General features: G+C 44.2%; 1 protein-coding gene across 9 annotated transcripts in view; it reads left to right on the top strand.

Moving 5' to 3' along the window:
* The window catches only part of LOC115114537 (adhesion G protein-coupled receptor L2-like), a 131,824-nt gene extending 118,779 nt beyond the window's left edge, over positions 1-13,045 (top strand). For 2 of the 9 annotated variants that reach the window (XM_029642850.2, XM_029642849.2), the window contains 5 exons: positions 1,159-1,327; positions 1,856-1,984; positions 2,738-2,837; positions 5,100-5,228; positions 10,971-13,045. In XM_029642850.2, coding sequence (XP_029498710.2) covers positions 1,159-1,327; positions 1,856-1,984; positions 2,738-2,837; positions 5,100-5,228; positions 10,971-11,866 — 1,423 coding nt within the window. In that variant the 3' untranslated portion in view covers positions 11,867-13,045. The other 7 variants (XM_029642854.2, XM_029642851.2, XM_029642852.2 and 4 more) reach the window with 5 other exon arrangements.
* Positions 13,046-18,179: the final 5,134 nt, after the last annotated feature.

The raw sequence follows: 18,179 nt of genomic DNA, 5'->3' as shown, positions 1-18,179 counted from the left end.
GCCCATTGTCGTGCCGATCATCCGCCGCCATCACCTCATGTTTCAGCATGATAATTCACGTCCCCATGTCACAAGGATCTGTACACCTTTCCTGGAAGCTGAAAATGTCCCAGTTCTTCCATGGCCTGCATACTCACCAGACATGTCACATATTGAGCATGTTTGGGATGCTCTGGATCGACGTGTTCCAGGTCCCACCAATATCCAGAAACTTCCCACAGCCATTGAAGAGGAGTGGGACAACATTCCACAGGCCACAATCAACAACCTGAAGAACTCTATGCGAAGGAGATGTGTCGAGCTGCATGAAGCAAATAGTGGTCGGATTTCTGATCCACGCCCCTACTTTGAAAAAAGTTATCTGTGACCAACAGAGGCATATCTGTCTTCCCAGTCATGTGAAATCAATAGATTAGGGCCTAATGACTTTATTATTTTTATTTATTATTTATTTTTATTTTACCCTTTTTTCTCCCCAATTTCGTGGTATCCAATTGTTGTAGTAGCTACTATGTTGTCTCATCGCTACAACTCCCGTACGGGCTCGGGAGAGACGAAGGTTGAAAGTAATGCGTCCTCCGATACACAACCCAACCAGCCGTACTGCTTCTTAACACAGCGTGCATCCAACCCGGAAGCCAGCCGCACCAATGTGCCATGGCTGGCAACCTTGGTTAGCGCGCACTGCGCCCGGCCCGCCACAGGAGTCGCTGGTGCGCGATTATACAAGGATATCCCTACCGGCCAAGCCCTCCCTAACCCGGACGACGCTAGGCCAATTGTGCGTCGCCCCACGGACCTCCCGGTCGCGGCCGGTTACGACAGAGCCTGGGCGCGAACCCAGGGACTCTGATGGCACAGCTGGCGCTGCAGTACAGCGCCCTTAACCACTGCGCCACCCGGGAGGCCTATTTATTTAAATTGACTGATTTCCTTATGTCAGTAAAATGTTTGAAATTGTTGCATATTGCGTTTATATTTTTGTTCAGTGTATAGACATGTCCAGAAGGAGGAATACTAACACGGCCCCCTTCTCTCCCCACAGAACAAATCTTAGGAACCGAACAGAGAGCAACTTCAAATGAATGAAAGATGAAATCAAGGCAGCCGCTTCAGTTATTATTAATGTTTGTGATCAATATTGTTTGTGTGTTTCAGATCCTGGGTGCTCGGAGCTTTCGCCCTGCTCTTTCTCCTGGGCCTGACCTGGTCCTTTGGTCTGTTCTTCCTCAACGAGTCCTCCGTTGTCATGGCGTACCTCTTCACCATCTTCAACACTCTGCAAGGGATGTTCATCTTTATCTTTCACTGCCTCCTCCAGAAAAAGGTAAGGATTTAATGCCAATGGCCTATATAAAGATAATGAAGCAGACTCTAACAAGCACTGCATTTTGTACGTCAATGTTTGAATATAAGACAAGCTTTCCTCACCAGAAGTGGGAAATAACCTTTCTAATGACCAGTTTCCCAAATAAATAAGATGACTGTATGTATCTATGTGTACTTAAGTCCAAGGCAAAATATATGCTTCTCATTTCAATGTCTGCTGTCTCTTGACATTTAAGACTATCTCTGATATTAGCACCGCTTCTATGTCATATTTGCCCCCCTGGAAACCCCCCTCTGTGTGAGATTTGAATGTGTCATCATGGCGGACGTGATAGGCCTATCTCCAGAGACACGCCATTTGAACTGCTGCTGTCGGCTTGGTGGCATTTGATAAAGATATGGATTTTGTGGCTTTGTTGGAAAGCTTTCCTCTCTCTATCGCTCTCTGGAGTCTACTGTCACTGTTGTGGTGTCTCTGAGCTCACTGTGTCTCTGTCGCTCTGCCCTGATCCTGTGCCCGCTGCAGGTCCGTAAAGAGTACAGCAAATGCTTCCGCCAGTCCCAGTGCTGCGGAGGTCTGCCTTCTGAAGGGTCCCACAGCTCGGCCAAGACGGCCACGTCTCGATCCACCGCACGCTACTCCTCCGCCACACAGGTACAGTACATACTAGGTACGGTACAGCAGCGGGAAGTTGGATTATATACACCCTTTTTTCTATCCTTTCTTTCTATGGAGAGGGAAACGAGGTTTCTTCTTCTACTCTTTCTCCTGTTGCATGCTAGCACGCCAAGGACCAGCATGAACACTTGAATATACCTCCTCTCAACCCTTTCTTTTTTTATTGAGAGCAGAACTCTAGTACACTTCAGTAACTGTATTTGCCCAGAGAGAGATTGTTTTGCGGCATAGGAAGGGAAAGGCCAGTCGTGGTCTTTCTCTCCTGTTGCATGCTAACACATAGAGGGAAGAGTCTGTATTGAGTTAAAGGTGGTCGTTCTGATCCTCTTGTGTGAAGTTGCCTTCTCTCTTTCCACTGAGGGTGAAAGGGAGAGCCCACGCCTTGTTCTCCTGCTGCATGCTAGCATACAGAGGGAACAGGGAAGGATACCAGCGTTGAAGATTGAAGTTGCGTCCGAAATGGCACCCTATTCCCTATTTTGTGTACTACTTTTGACAAGAGTCCTATGGGCCCTGGTCAAAAGTAGTGCACCATATAGGGAATAGGGTGTCATTTCGCATGCATCCATTTTGTTTTGGAGGTTGTTCTTGTAATCCATTGTGTTTGCTTGCTGCCTTCACAGAGCATTTTTCTTGTGGTCTTTTTCTGTTGCATGATAGCATGTAAAGGGAAGTGACATCAGTGTTTAAGGTTATTCTAATATGTGTGTTGTTGTTTACCTCCTACAGAGTCGTATCAGGAGGATGTGGAACGACACAGTGAGGAAGCAGTCAGAATCCTCCTTCATCTCCGGAGACATCAACAGCACCTCCACCCTGAACCACCAGGGTAAGACTGGCCCCTCTGTCTCTATCTACACATGTTATGTTCTCTCTGTTATGGGCCCTTGAATAAATATGGCAGATGCAGATTTTACTTTGATGTATTTAACCTTTTATTTAACAAGTCAATGATGATGCTCTTCATTCAAGGAGGCAGCTTTGTGGTAAAATGATAAATGTTTACTCAATATTGCTAGTGTCTGTCCTTATTACAAAAAACATAAACAACAAATAAAATACAGGTTATTCAGCAGCAAGTAAACAAATACACGCTAAACAAATGTTTTATGACGACTCAAAGTTCACGTCAATGTGTCTTTTGGTGGCCGATCTGCACAGCTGCTACTTGTTGGATGAGAGAAGTGTTACATAGCTACTTAGTCTGGCTTCAAGTGGCAGTGATGAGAAGCTGGTGTTGTGTGTTCAACTCTGGGCGACCCTGACTGACTGGCTACAGGGGCTCTGCTGGCTGTGCACTGACTCATCCTCACCCTGGCCTGGTCTCCTGATGATTTTCAGCCATGAGACAGAGAGAGAGAGCGCGAGAGAGAGAGAGAGCGCGAGAGAGAGAGAGCGCGCGAGAGAGAGAGAGCGCGCGAGAGAGAGAGAGCGCGAGAGAGAGAGAGCGCGAGAGAGAGAGAGCGCGAGAGAGAGAGAGCGCGCGAGAGAGAGAGAGAGCGCGAAAGAGAGCGCGAGAGAGAGCGTGAGAGAGAGAGCGCGAAAGAGAGCGCGAGAGAGAGAGAGCGAGAGAGAGAGAGAGCGGGGGAGAGAGAGAGAGAGAGCGAGAGAGAGAGCGAGAGAGAGAGAGCGAGACAGACATAGACTTGGGAAAGAAAGACAAACAGACAGAGGAGGGAGATGGAGAGACTGAGAGAGAGAATAAGAAAGAGGAGAGGTAGAGAGAGAGGGGAAAAGAGAGACAGGGGAAGAGAGTGAGGACGAGGTCACAGAGAGGCTTAACATGATACAGCTCAGACTTGCACTGTAAAATAGATTTTAACTTCTGTCCCCCTTATCAGTGCCAGCATTAAGCTCCCTTAATCACCACTGATAAGAAATGAGATATTGTTTTCAATGACTGGACATTGCTATTATACATTATACTTATAGATAGATGCATTATGTACACTTCCATTATGTGGGAGCACAGTGATGTCGGTGTGTAGTCCCCACATTATCAGTTTGATTGTATAGTCTATACAGTCCACTGACTCTAGACTGTAAAGTGGCAGTTTACAATGACATGTTTTACATGACTACTGTAATCATACCGGAAGAGATGGAGACCTGCACACTGTAAAAAATATAAAAAAGTTTCAAAAAGAAGGAATAATCCAAAACTGAGGCTTGAATGCAAAATAAATATGTTTATAAAAACATCATGGTGCCCAGAAAACAATCTATTCCAGTATACTTATTTTGATTCCTAGGCACCTGGAACAGACACTATTCAGTAGTAAAGATCTTCAAAGAGTGCAGATGGCCTCTTATCATTACTGAAATCATACGGAATATTTTGACTCCCACTTTAAAATGTAGTCCCTACAGTAGTATTTATTTATTAGCCAAGTATTTGTTTAACAGAGAAAGTACTTGACAATGTTTTTAGTACATGTTTGCTTGGTACAGAATGTGGCTTTGTTTATACCGACTCACTTGTTGCGGACAATATTGCTTGCTGTTCTGTGAAATTAAATCTGGAGAATACGATGTGTAGACAAGATTTAAACATCAACTACCCAGCCTTTTGCATTTACTGAAGAAGCACACTGCTGCAAACCCTATACTGATGTTACTTTTTACTCTGGCCTCTCTCTCTTCATCTCCTCTTCCCTTATTACTCTCCTGCCTTGTCTTTTAAATATAATCAAATATAATCAGATACTAGTGTTTCTCCTCCCTCACTCACATCCTCTCTCCCGCTCTCACATCCTCTCTCCCGCTCTCACTCACTGTCTCCCTCTCTCACTCACTGTCTCCCTCCCTCCCTCTCTCACTCACTCACTGTCTCTCTCACTCACTCACTGTCTCCCTCCCTCTCTCACTGACTGTCTCCCTCTCTCACTGACTGTCTCCCTCTCTCACTCACTGTCTCCCTCTCTCACTCACTGTCTCCCTCTCTCACTCTGTTTCCCTTTCTCTCCTGCCGTTCTTACAGGGTTGACTGACAACTACTTCTTAACATACCCTCTCTCCCCCTTTCTCCTCTCTTTCTCACTATCCTGCCTCGTCTTTCCTCCCTCCCTCACTCTTTCCTTCCTTCTTACAGGAATGACTGGCAACTACCTCCTAACTAACCCTCTGCTCCGAGCCCACGACCCTAACAACCCCTATAACAACCTGCTGGCTGAGACGGTGGTGTGCAACGCCCCCTCCCCTCCGGCATTTCACCCACCAGGTGCATGGTGATCTCTAACCTTTCTCCCTATGTTGATCTGTCTTTCTCTGTGTCTGAAATGGAACCATATTCCCTGTGTGTTCTGTTACCTTGATAAGTTTAGCTCTAGTCAAAATGAGTGCACTATATAGGGAATAGGGTGCCATGTGGACACACTTTGTTTTGTTTTAGTGTGTGTTTGAAACTAATTGTAATAGCAGTTGTTTGTGGGGTTGTGGCTCCTACACAGCATGTGTTGAGAAGTCTTGCTGTCGATTGTAGGGTTGCCCTTCCTCTCCTCTCATTACCACAGATCTTTATTTCATTGTTATCTAGTATACAAGCTGTGCTTTGTAACACCCAACCAGATGCGGTTGAGAAAGGTCAGTGCTATCTTTTCAAGACTACTCCAACAGTCATTTATTGGAATTCAGATGCATTTATTCCGTTTATATATTATATCTTATTATTTACCATTCTCCTCCTACACCTGTTGATGCTACATTTATAGCAGGTTCAATGGCATTATAAAAAAAGAATGTCTTGACTACAAACCCTGATCCCCGTTTTGATTTTAATTTTGTCAGTGTCTGTGTAGCGTGAACCAGATACGCTCTCTATCAGACTAAAGGAGGAAGCCCAATAAAAAAAAACACAGGAGTACAAGACGCAGTGCAGGCAGAATTATACCCCTCAGATATGCAGAGGCATTTGATGATGAAAGAGGAGAGGATGGAAGGGAAGGAAGCAGCACCAGGATGAATGTGTGGAGGGAGGGAAGAGAAGGATACAGGAGAACATACAGAAACTGTAGTTGTTCGCTCGGATTTGGCAGGTCTCCAATTTCGCCCGCTTCACACTGAGAACACTTAAGGCCTTTTTCTCTGGAGGTTGGAAAGAGTTCGGAACCTACCATGAACAGATTGTCACAGAAATCAGACATTTCATGATATCGTTGCTATTTCATTACAATCAATATACCAATGACCATAATCAAAACACCACAAATGTATCTAGAATCGACAAATCGCAAACAATGCTTTTGAGACATTAAAATTCACAGTCATCATAGGTAATTACAGTATAAGATAACTTATTCTAGTTGAGCGATGGTAATAAATTAACAGTGACAGAGTCTAATTAACAGGTTATTGTATGCGTCAGTGTGATCATCACATGACCTGCCTCTCTACAGGCCTCTCTACAGGTCTCTCTACAGGCCTCTCTACAGGCCTCTCTACAGGTCTCTCTACAGGCCTCTCTACAGGCCTCTCTACAGGCCTCTCTACAGGTCTCTCTACAGGCCTCTCTACAGGTCTCTCTACAGGTCTCTCTACAGGCCTCTCTACAGGCCTCTCTACAGGCCTCTCTACAGGTCTCTCTACAGGCCTCTCTACAGGCCTCTCTACAGGCCTGGCTGAATCATGGAAATACATGAAAGACACAGCCAATCATAAGGGAGATAGTCCACATACCTGCATCCTCAAACACGACAGATACCATCATTAATGACTCACAGTTAAAGAAAATGAAAGCACTCAAACATTATTAATGACTAACAGTTGAAAGACATGAAACACTTAGGAATGGACCTCAATAGATGTTGACTGGTTTGGGTGTAACTTCCTAACAGACAGATGTCAAGTAGTGTTATATGTGGTGATGGGGGGGATGTATACAGTTACAGATCAGGAAATTATTTTTGACGATATGTTGCATCGTATCATTTTGACAATATTGCAGTATTATTTTTGTGCTACTTGGCTGTACCTGCAGCAGAACTGATCAGAACGTGTTTTCTCATGTCTCTCTGGTCCCTCTGCAGCAGACATATGGGGAGGAATATGTTTGGAATATCGATTCGCAATGAAATCGCAGTCTGAAATTGCAATACATATAGAATCGTGAGAATCGCAATACATATCATATCGGCACCTAAGTATCGTGATAATATCGTATCGTGACGTCCCTGGCAATTCCCAGGCCTAGGTATATAATGGTGAATCACCCAGCGATCGGTAAGCTGCTCTGACAGCTGACGCTTAAGGTTAGAGAGGGAGATGTAAGTCTCCAACTTCAGTGATTTTTGCAATTCATTCCAGTTATTGGCAGCAGGGAACTGGAAGGAAAGGCGGCCAAAGTAGGTGTTGGCTTTGGGGAAAACCAGTGAAATATACCTGCTGGAGCTCGTGCTACGGGTGGGTGTTGCTATGGTGTCCAGTGAGCTGAGGTGAGGCGGCGCTTTACCTAGCAAAGACTTATAGATGACCTGGAACCAGTGGATTTGGCGACAAATATGTAGCGAGGCCCAGCCAACGAGAGCATACAGGTCGCAGTGGTGGGTAGTATATGGGGCTTTGGTGACAAAACGGATGGCACTGTGATAGACTGCATCCAATTTGCTGAGTAGAGTGCTGGAGGCTATTTTGTCAATTACATCGCCAAAGTCAAGGATCGGACTGATATTCAGTTTTAAAAAGGTATGTTTGGCAGCATGAGTGAAGGAGGCTTTGTTGCGAAATAGGAAGCCAATTCTAGATTTAATTTTGGATTGGAGATGCTTAATATGAGTCTGGAAGGAGAGTTTACAGTCTAGCCAGACACCTAGGTTTTTATAGTTGTCCACATATTCTAAGTCAGAACCATCCAGAGTAGTGATGCTAGGCACGCGGCAATCGGTTGAAGATCATGCATTTAGTTTTACTAGCATTTAAGAGCAGTTGGAGGCCACGGAAGGAGTGTTGTATGGCATTGAAGCTAGTTTGGAGGTTAGTTAACAGTGTCCAAAGACGGGCCAGATGTATACAGAATGGTGTTGTCTGCATAGAGGTGGATCAGAGAATCACCAGCAGCAAGAGTGACATCATTGATATATACAGAGAAAAGAGTCGGCCCGAGAATTGAACCCTGTGGCACCCCCATAGAGACTGCCAGAGGTCCGGACAACAGGCCCTCTGATTTGACACACTGAACTCTATCTGAGAAGTAGTTAGTGAACCAGGCGAGGCAGTCATTAGGGAAACCAAGGCTGTTGAGTCTGCCGATAAGAATGCGGTGATTGACCGAGTCGAAAGCCTTGGCCAGGTCGATGAAGATGGCTGCACAGTACTGTCTTTTATCGATGGCTGTTATGATATTGTTTAGGACCTTGAGCGTGGCTGAGGTGCACCTGTGACCTGCTCGGAAACCGGATTGCACAGCGGAGAAGGTACGGTGGGATTCGAAATGGTCAGTGATCTGTTTGTTCACTTGGCTTTTCGAAGACATTAGAAAGTCAGGGCAGGATGGATGTAGATCTGTCACAGTTTGGATCTAGAGTGTCTCCCCCTTTGAAGAGGGGGATGACCGCAGCAGGTTTCCAATCTTTAGGAATCTCAGACGATATGAGAGGTTGAACAGACTAGTAATAGGGGTTGCAACAATGGCGGCAGATAATTTTAGGAAGAGAGGGTCCAGATTGTCTAGACCAGCTGATTAGTAGAGGTCCAGATTTTGCAGCTCTATCAGAACATCAGCTGTCTGGATTTGGGTGAAGGTTTTTCTGCTCTTTTGCACACCAGCAGTTCTACCAGCATTTCTACTTGCACATCCTCATCTGCACATCTATCACGCCAGTGTTAATTGCTACATTGTAATTACTTCGCCACTATGGCCTATTTATTCCCTTACCTCCTTACTTCATTTGCACACACTGTATACAGATTTTTATATTGTGTTACTGACTGTACGTTTGTTTATTCCATGTGTAACTCTGTGTTGTTGTATGTGTCGCACTGCTTTGCTTTATCTTGGCCAGGTCGCAGTTGTAAATGAGAACTTGTTCTCAACTGGCTTACCTGGTTAAATAAAGGTGAAATAGAAAATAAATAAAAAAGTGTAAAGTATTGAAGAGGCTCAAGTTGAAAATGTTAGCTTATTCCTAATGTGTTCTGCTGTAGTCGTTAGATGATCCTCCCCATCCTGAAGGATCAACATGGCTTCTATGAAGTGTATTAATACAAAGGTAATACAGTGCAGATGTTCATTTGCTGCAGTAACGGTAAAGAGAACGTCTTGGGCGAATCTCCATTGGAATCTTTCCCAGAATGCAGATGTCTGGCTCTGGCAGTGTCCAGTTAAATTCTGTTCACATCACTTACCCCTCTCCCTGTAGAATATCTGTCTGCGTTAAAATGACTTTCCGTGCTTAAACAAATGCAAATCCTGCAGTGGGGCTGTTTTCACGCCATTTCTGTCTTTTTTTCCCCTAGCCCCCTTTCTTTGCCCTCAATACTCCTCCTCCACCCCTCCCTCCCTGTTCCCTCCTTTCACTCTTTAAAAAAAATCTTTGATGTCTGTTTTTACACTCTTTTCTCCCTACTAAAGAGAGAAAGAGACGGTCCTTATCTCCACGGCAGTGTGTGTCACAGCCCAGCTCCAATTTTATTCCTCCATCTCACAGTCAGGTCTATTCAGACTCATTTAACTGAAATCTAAAACTTCAATCTCCCCCCTTTCGCGGAGCTTGAAGCGAGGCAGTCACTAACTGCCAAAATACGGCTCTTTTTTTCATCCTCTTCCCTTACTCATTTAGACTGATCCTCCTATTCCAAGTCTTCTTCATCTTCTGCCGACATTCTTCTAGCCAATCTTTGAGCTTCACAAGAGGTTATCAATGTGATCTATTGTGTACAAAGTATTTCCTTCCCATCTGGGAGAAGTAGATAGATAGAAACCTGTTAAATCAAATCATCCCTCAATCACATTCTAAGCAGAGAGAGAGAGATAGTAATGATATGATAGTGTACCTGCCATTTTAGACTGTAAAGAGGCTGTGATTGCTTGCTGCTGAAACCCCTCCACCTGCCAAGTCCTGGATTCAGTTGTTCTCAGGATTATTTCTCTAGAGCTTTCTCAAATGTTTCACTTTTTTTTTCAGATGAATCTGTAAATTCGAGTTAAATCGTTAACTTTTTAAGGGGACCCAAATCTGAGCGGGGTCGACTGAATCCAGGCCTCCTTCCTCTTTTGTCTTATTTCAGTGATTTTCTTGTTTTTTATGCCGCAATAAAAAGCATATGTTTTACTTTTTTTTGTTGCATATCAGCAGTTCTTAGGCCAGATAGCCTGAGCAGACACACTTGATGTGAGTGGTGGCAAAGTGAGTCATTGCACCGTGCCTGTGTCGTGGTCGTGTGTGTGTATGGGAGGGGGGGGGGGGGCTGTGCTTGTGTGGCCCCAGTGGGTGAACAAGGTGGCCCTGCGTCTGTGTTCCACATTACTCCTTCTTTTTTTTATTTTTTTTAAGGCTGGAATGAACGTTTTATTCATTGTCTCTTTTCTACCTCCACCTCCCCCACAGTATTTCTTTCTCTCATAACCTGTGCTATGATATGTTGATCTTGCTATGTTGTTGCTACCTGGCTAGCTACATTATCAGTGTGTTGTTGCTGGATGTGTAATGTTTCTTTTTTTTCTTTTTTCTCATTTGTCGAATATTGTTCAGGATAACTTCAGTATTGGCTATGATAATGTCAGACATGATGATGCAAAATGGAAACAGACATGATAGATAATGATTTCAAATTTGAACCTCTTGAACTGTATATTATGTATAAATATGAAAATTTGAACATAAAAATCGAGTTAGCAACTATTGAAAACACTTAACAGTGAAGTGTCCTGAGCAGTATCAAACTGTATTGTATTGATTTGTAATTTAATAATGATTTATAAACCGTGCTTTAGTGATATCTAATCCAGGTGTCGTACCTCTCGTTGCAGGGCAGCACTCTCTGACCCACAGCAAGGACATCAGTGCCATGGACACCCTCCCCCTCAACGGAAACTTTAACAACTGCTACTCCCTGCGTGACCATGACGATGACTATGAGGATGTTGTGGGTGGGGGTGTGGTCGGGGGTGTGGTCTGCGGCCCAGGGGACCTGGGGGGCCTCAGCCTGGACGACGCTGCCTTCGAGAAGATGATCATCTCTGAGCTGGTTCACAACAACCTGAGGCCCCGCGGGCCCCCTAAGGGCCACAACCCCCACCGGGATAGCAGGGAGAGGGACAGGGACCGGGCCCCTCCCCAGACCAGGGTGACTGGGGACAGGGATAGGGATGGTGGGGGTGGAAGCGGCAGTGAGGATGATGCCATAGTGAACGACCGTGCTGAGGCTTTGTCCCCCCAGAGAGGTAGTATAGTCGGGGTAATTGGAGGAGGTCACCCTACCCTGGAGTTGCTGCTGCACCCCCACCATAAGGAGGCGTTAGAGGCCCCCATCCTACCCCAGAGGACTCACTCCCTGCTCTACAGCGCCCACAAGGCCCCCAGGAGGGCTGTGGAGGGGCCTGGGGGCCACGGCTCAAAGACAGTGGGGGCGATGGAGGACGGGGACTCCCAGTACACCAGCATGCCCAACCTGAGAGACTCCCCCTCGGCCTCACCCTACCCCCCCGATGAAGCCGACGACCTGTCCCCTTCCCCCAGGAGTGAGGGGGAGGACCTGTACCATAAGAGCATGCCTGAGCTGGTCGATGGGCCCCAGCCCCTGTCTTACTACCACATACACCGGGGCACCAGCGATGGGTGCATTGTGCCCCCCAGCGCTGAGGACTGTGAACCTGAGGGACAGGGCCCCAAGGATGGACAGATGCAGCTCATTACCAGCCTCTGAGCAGGTGGATGGAGGAAGGAGAGGAAGCACCTCTCTGGTGTTTTTGCACAGATTTGAACATATGTATGTGTGTGTGGGCTTTGGTTGATGTCAAGACTATTGCCAGCCCTCACCGGTCCTCCTCCTGGTCCTCCTCTGCACTCCCAATGACCCGTCAGAGCAAGAAGTGAAATGTTTGTGGCTGGTAGGTAGGAGATGGATGGCTTATTCACACATACACTCGGTCACATACAAATGTCCTTTGGACAAGAACTGCTCCGCTCTGCTGTGGGACTACAGAGAAGGAAATGCACAGACTACTCAATGTGTCAGAGAGTAGTCTGTCTGGCGCCATCCCTGTCCAGCTTGCATTTGTATTATATGGAAGAAGGAAAAAAATATGGTTTCAAACTCCAGGTTTAGAACTTTAGGAACACTGGGGAAGTCTTCCTGGAAGGGTTTCCAGTATGAGGATCTGTTGAGTCATTCCACTCCAGAACCTAGAGTCATTTCACTCCACATTGAGGAATGTCAAATGAAGAACCACTAATTCAGACTCAGGCATTATATTTTCTCTATTGCACATTTAACTGTTGTCAGAGTAACAGCTAAATAAAATATATTTTGCTGTACTACAGTGTAAAAAAAAAAAAGAAAAGAATACAAATGTTGTGGCAACCAATTATACAACCTTTGAATGTTGAGGAGATTGTCCTCAAAACAGGTTTTGCTCAAACGGTGCAAATGTCTTTTTTCCTCTCACTCGACACGTTGTAGTCTGTTTGAACATAAAATATATATACTTTTTTGAAAATCTCATAAGAAACAATACTCACATCTCCGCTTGTGAAGTGCTTTTTGCTTTCATGAATGAAGAGTTTTGGCAGTAATATTTGTTGTTAACACCATGCCATGCACAGATTTGGAGTGAATTGGATCCTTGTGTAATTTATTTTACTTGAAAGAAAATAAAAACATTTGTGTCAATGCGATATTTCAAGCATATTACGAGCATATTTCCGCCTTTGACATTAATTTATTAACAGAATTATTGAAAATTTGAAAAATAAAAATGTTTGGGTAGTGCGACTTTCAGCACGGTTTAGATTAAGTTCATTTATTTTGTAAGTGCCCATTGTCAGCTGATATAAAAATTCAACTCTTGTTTGATATCAAATAAATGTGAGATTTTTTCTTGTTTGCAATGGCTCACTGTTACTTTTCTTTCATGTCCAGACATGGAGCAAGATGAGAGCTAAGCTTCTGTTTAGACCTGTAGTCATGGAAAGAAATGTCAACAGGAGAGTTATCTGATTGATCCTGCTCAATAACGTTCATTCAAATATTATTGCCTAGTAAGGTCTTCCAGCCCGTAGGTCCTGCTTGAAGCTGACCACCCAGCTGTTCTTAGTAGACAACGTACGTCTGCTCAGTTCTGCATTTAACTGTGACATACACTTCATTAGACCATGTGAGATGCCAACTCTCTGTCAGACGTTGGAGTGAGAGAGAGGAGCGGGGGCTGTGGCCAAGGCAGGGCAGAGAGGAGCAGAGCTGCTAAGTCCACCATGGCTCCCTGCCGCGGTGTTTGAATGTCAGCCTCTCCGTTTACACAGAGCTATCCAGATCCAACAGGCCCCGGCCGGGAGACACTGAACCGGTCTGTTATATTATTTGGAAACTTGGCTTTGCGTTCACTTCAGTTGTAATGAAAATCAGATGAAAGCTGATGACCAGGGACCAGGACCATAAATACAGTACAAGCAGGCTCTCTTGGACTCGCAGTTCAGTTGGAAAGGAGTGGATCTTGTCTTGTCTTAAAAGGATACGTCAGGATTTCTCAAAAAACAACCCCTAAAGTCTTTGGAGAGAAGGGAGGCCCATATTTTTCATTCATCATTATTTTTGCCTGAGCTACGAACACATATAGAGGATTCTGACACAAAATTAACACCGTCACATCTTGGACACTGTCATGTTACTGGTGTTAGAAAGGGGGATTTGATCGTGTGCCACTGATTTAGATGTTTACAATAAAGCTACCTCTTAAAGGGATACTTCAGGATTTTGGCAATGAAGCCCTTTATCTACTTCCCCAGTCAGATGAACTCGTGGATACCATTTTTATTTCTCTGCGTGCAGTTTGAAGTTGCTTAATAGCGCAATTGGTAACTACCATTAGAGCAATGACACAAAGTCTATGGGTATCTGCTAACGTGCTAGCAGATACCCATAGACGTCCAGTCATTGTGCTAATGCTAGCTAGTTGGCTTGCGAAACTGCCTTTAACTTCCTTCATACTATATACAGAGACAGAAATGGTATCCATAAGTTCATCTGACTGTTAAATCAGTGGCACACAATCAAATCCCCCTTTCTAACACCAATATCAACACGACAGGGTCCAAGATATGACGGTGTCTATTTTGTGTCAGAATCCTCTATATGTGTTCGTAGCTCAGGCAAAAAATAATGATGAATGAAAAATATGGGCCTCCCTTCTCTCACAAGACTTTAGGTAATTTTGTTGTTGCATGATGCATATATATTGGTTCATTATCGCTAAGTAATCTGTCTGTTATATTAGCTTTCTTGCCTTATCATCTTCAAGAGAAGTGCATTGTAATACCGTCCAATATACTGGTGATCATGTTCTTTCCCCATGATGAGTGGGAGGCGGGATAATACTATAATATACTCTGAGGAGGGGGAGGGGTTAGGGAGCAGCTTCATTCCCTATTGGAACACAGTCACCTGCCATTGATAAAATAACACGCACCCTGAATGTCACCATTCACCTGTCTAGCCATCAAGCTTTCCAACTGGGCATTACTTTGGCTTAGACTATGATACAGCATATCAATGATGACCCTATTCGTGTAGCAAATGAGAAGTTGTCGAAGTTTGGTAGAGATGAAAGTACTGGACTAATCAACCCATCTTTAATCTATAATCAGACAGTCCTGTAGCTGTGTCCACAGGGCCCGGTCGCAAATGAAGGCACAATAAGCCGGAGTCCGAGCAGAGTCATTACAGTGTTTTCATTTGTTTCTGTTTGATGTTGTACCCGCTGGTGATTTGGACATTATTTAATGTCCACCTTCCAAATACATCAAACAAGATGTTTCATTGAAACTCAGATCACAGACCCTGTATTCCAAAATGTGGTGTGTGTGTGTGTATGAATCTGCGTGTGCACACTAAATGTGTTACAAAACAAATCTGATTTTACCATTTCACCCTGGTTTTACTGGAAGGGTGGGGGGGCACACACAGATAAAACGGTCATATTAGACTGAAAAGGTGTTATTGAGGACAAATGTTTATGTTAGTGGGGGATAGCAATCTTGAGCCAAAGCGGGAACTATGCATAATTACATTAGTACATCCACAAAGCAGGAGTATTATATTTCCTCAGGGCCCCTGTAAATGCACAGCTTACATTCCTCTACATTTCACTCTGCAGCAGAAAGATAAAGAGCATCTGAATGTGGCTGTGCATCATTCCCACCCTGCCACCACACTGCCACGGCATTCTGCATCTGCTTGTGGCGTATTCTGCATTACAACTTGCATATGTACTGGGGGTATTGGATTGGATTGGGGGTATTGTATTGAATTGGGCTATTGGATTTCATTGGGGGTTATTGGATTTCATTGGGGGTATTGGATTGTATTGGTGGTATTGGGCTATTGGATTGTATTGGGGGTAGTGGATTGTATTGGGGCTATTGGATTGTATTGGGGCAATTGTATTGTATTAGGGGTATTGGATTGTATTGGGGCTATTGGATTGGCATTATTATTTTTTATCTGATTGAACAAAGAAATGCATGGTCTGGACAAAATCCAGCTCCCACGCTCTGTCCTACTGATTAAAGTAAACGTCATTAAGTAATTATAACATTATTGAATCATACCCTAGCCTGTTTCTATGCCCAGTAACCTAAGAATAGTGTTGAGTTATGTGAATGTTATGTGTCTTGGTGTTATTTCATGCACAGCTTTTATGAAGTAGCTTTTGTTCATTTGAATTGTATATTGCTGCTTCAACAATAATGTGACCAAGGCTATAGACATTCTAAAAGAGAGAAACATGAGAGACAGGGAGAAAGAGAGAAACAGAGAGACAGGGAGAAAGAGAGAAACAGAGAGACAGGGGGAAAGATTCATAGAGAAACAGAGAGACAGGGGGAAAGATTCATAGAGAAACAGAGAGACAGAAACAGAGAGACAGGGGGAAAGATTCATAGAGAAACAGAGAGACAGAAACAGAGAGACAGGGGAAATTCATAGAGAAACATTCATAGAGAAACAGAGAGACAGAAACAGAGAGACAGGGGGAAAGATTCATAGTGAAACAGAGAGACAGAAACAGAGAGAGGGGGAAAGATTCAGAGAAACAGAGAGACAGGGGGAAAAGATTCAGAGACAGAAACAGAGAGACAGAGAGAAACAGAGAAACAGAGAGACAGGGGGAAAGATTCATAGAGAGACAAACAGAGAAACAGGGGGAAAGATTCATAGAGAAACAGAGAGACAGAAACAGAGAGACAGAAACAGAGAGACAGAAACAGAGAGACAGGGGGAAAGATTCATAGAGAGACAAACAGAGAAACAGGGGGAAAGATTCATAGAGAAACAGAGAGACAGAAACAGAGAGACAGAAACAGAGAGACAGAAACAGAGAGACAGGGGGAAAGATTCATAGAGAAACAGAGAGACAGAAACAGAGAGACAGGGGGAAAGATTCATAGAGAAACAGAGAGACAGAAACAGAGAGACAGGGGGAAAGATTCATAGTGAAACAGAGAGACAGAAACAGAGAGACAGGGGGAAAGATTCATAGAGAAACAGAGAGACAGGGGGAAAGATTCATAGTGAAACAGAGAGACAGAAACAGAGAGACAGGGGGAAAGATTCATAGTGAAACAGAGAGACAGAAACAGAGAGACAGGGGGAAAGATTCATAGTGAAACAGAGAGACAGAAACAGAGAGAAACAGAGAGGGGAAAGATTCATAGAGAAACAGAGAGACAGAAACAGAGAGACAGGGGGAAAGATTCATAGAGAAACAGAAACAGAGAGACAGAGAGGGGGAAACATAGTGAAACAGAGAGACAGAAACAGAAGACAGGGGGAAAGATTCATAGAAACAGACAGAAACAGGGGGAAAGATTCATAGAGAAACAGAGACAGACAGAGAGACAGGGGGAAAGATTCATAGAGAAACAGAGAGACAGAAACAGAGAGACAGGGGGAAAGATTCATAGAGAAACAGAGAGACAGAAACAGAGAGACAGGGGGAAAGATTCATAGAAACAGAGAGAGAGACAGAAACAGAGAGACAGGGGGAAAGATTCATAGAGAAACAGAGAGACAGAAACAGAGAGACAGGGGGAAAGATTCATAGAGAAACAGAGAGACAGAAAAGACAGGGGGAAAGATTCATAGAGAAACAGAGAGACAGAAACAGAGAGAGAAAGACAGAAGAAACAGAGAGACAGGGGGAAAGATTCATAGAGAAACAGAGAGACAGAAACAGAGAGACAGGGGGAAAGATTCATAGAGAAACAGAGAGAAACAGAAACAGAAGAAACAGAAAGATTCATAGAGAAACAGAGAGAGAAACAGAGAGACAGAAACAGAGAGACAGAAACAGAGAGACAGGGGGAAAGATTCATAGAGAAACAGAGAAACAGAGAGACAGGGGGAAAGATTCATAGAGAAACAGAGAGACAGAAACAGAGAGACAGGGGGAAAGTAGAGAAACAGAGAGACAGGGGGAAAGATTCATAGTGAAACAGAGAGACAGAAACAGAGAGACAGGGGGAAAGATTCATAGAGAAACAGAGAAACAGAGAGACAGGGGAAAGATTCATAGAGAAACAGAGAGACAGAAACAGAGAGACAGGGGGAAAGATTCATAGAGAAACAGAGAGACAGAAACAGAGAGACAGGGGGAAAGATTCATAGAGAAACAGAGAGACAGAAACAGAGACAGAAACAGAGAGACAGAAACAGAGAGGGGGAAAGATTCATAGAGAAACAGAGAGACAGAAACAGAGAGACAGGGGGAAAGATTCATAGAGAAACAGAAGACAGAAACAGAGAGACAGGGGAAAGATTCATAGAGAAACAGAAACAGAGAGACAGGGGGAAAGATTCATAGAGAAACAGAGAGACAGAAACAGAGAGACAGGGGGAAAGATTCATAGAGAAACAGAGAGACAGAAACAGAGAGAAACAGGGGAAAGATTCATAGAGAAACAGAGACAGAAACAGAGAGACAGGGGGAAAGATTCATAGAGAAACAGAGAGACAGAAACAGAGA

The sequence above is a fragment of the Oncorhynchus nerka genome, linkage group LG9b (genome assembly GCF_034236695.1).
Source record: "Oncorhynchus nerka isolate Pitt River linkage group LG9b, Oner_Uvic_2.0, whole genome shotgun sequence".
NCBI classification, from domain to species: domain Eukaryota; kingdom Metazoa; phylum Chordata; class Actinopteri; order Salmoniformes; family Salmonidae; genus Oncorhynchus; species Oncorhynchus nerka.
The sequence above is the reverse complement of the archived record's forward strand: the minus strand, read 5'-3'. Positions and strand labels throughout refer to the sequence as shown.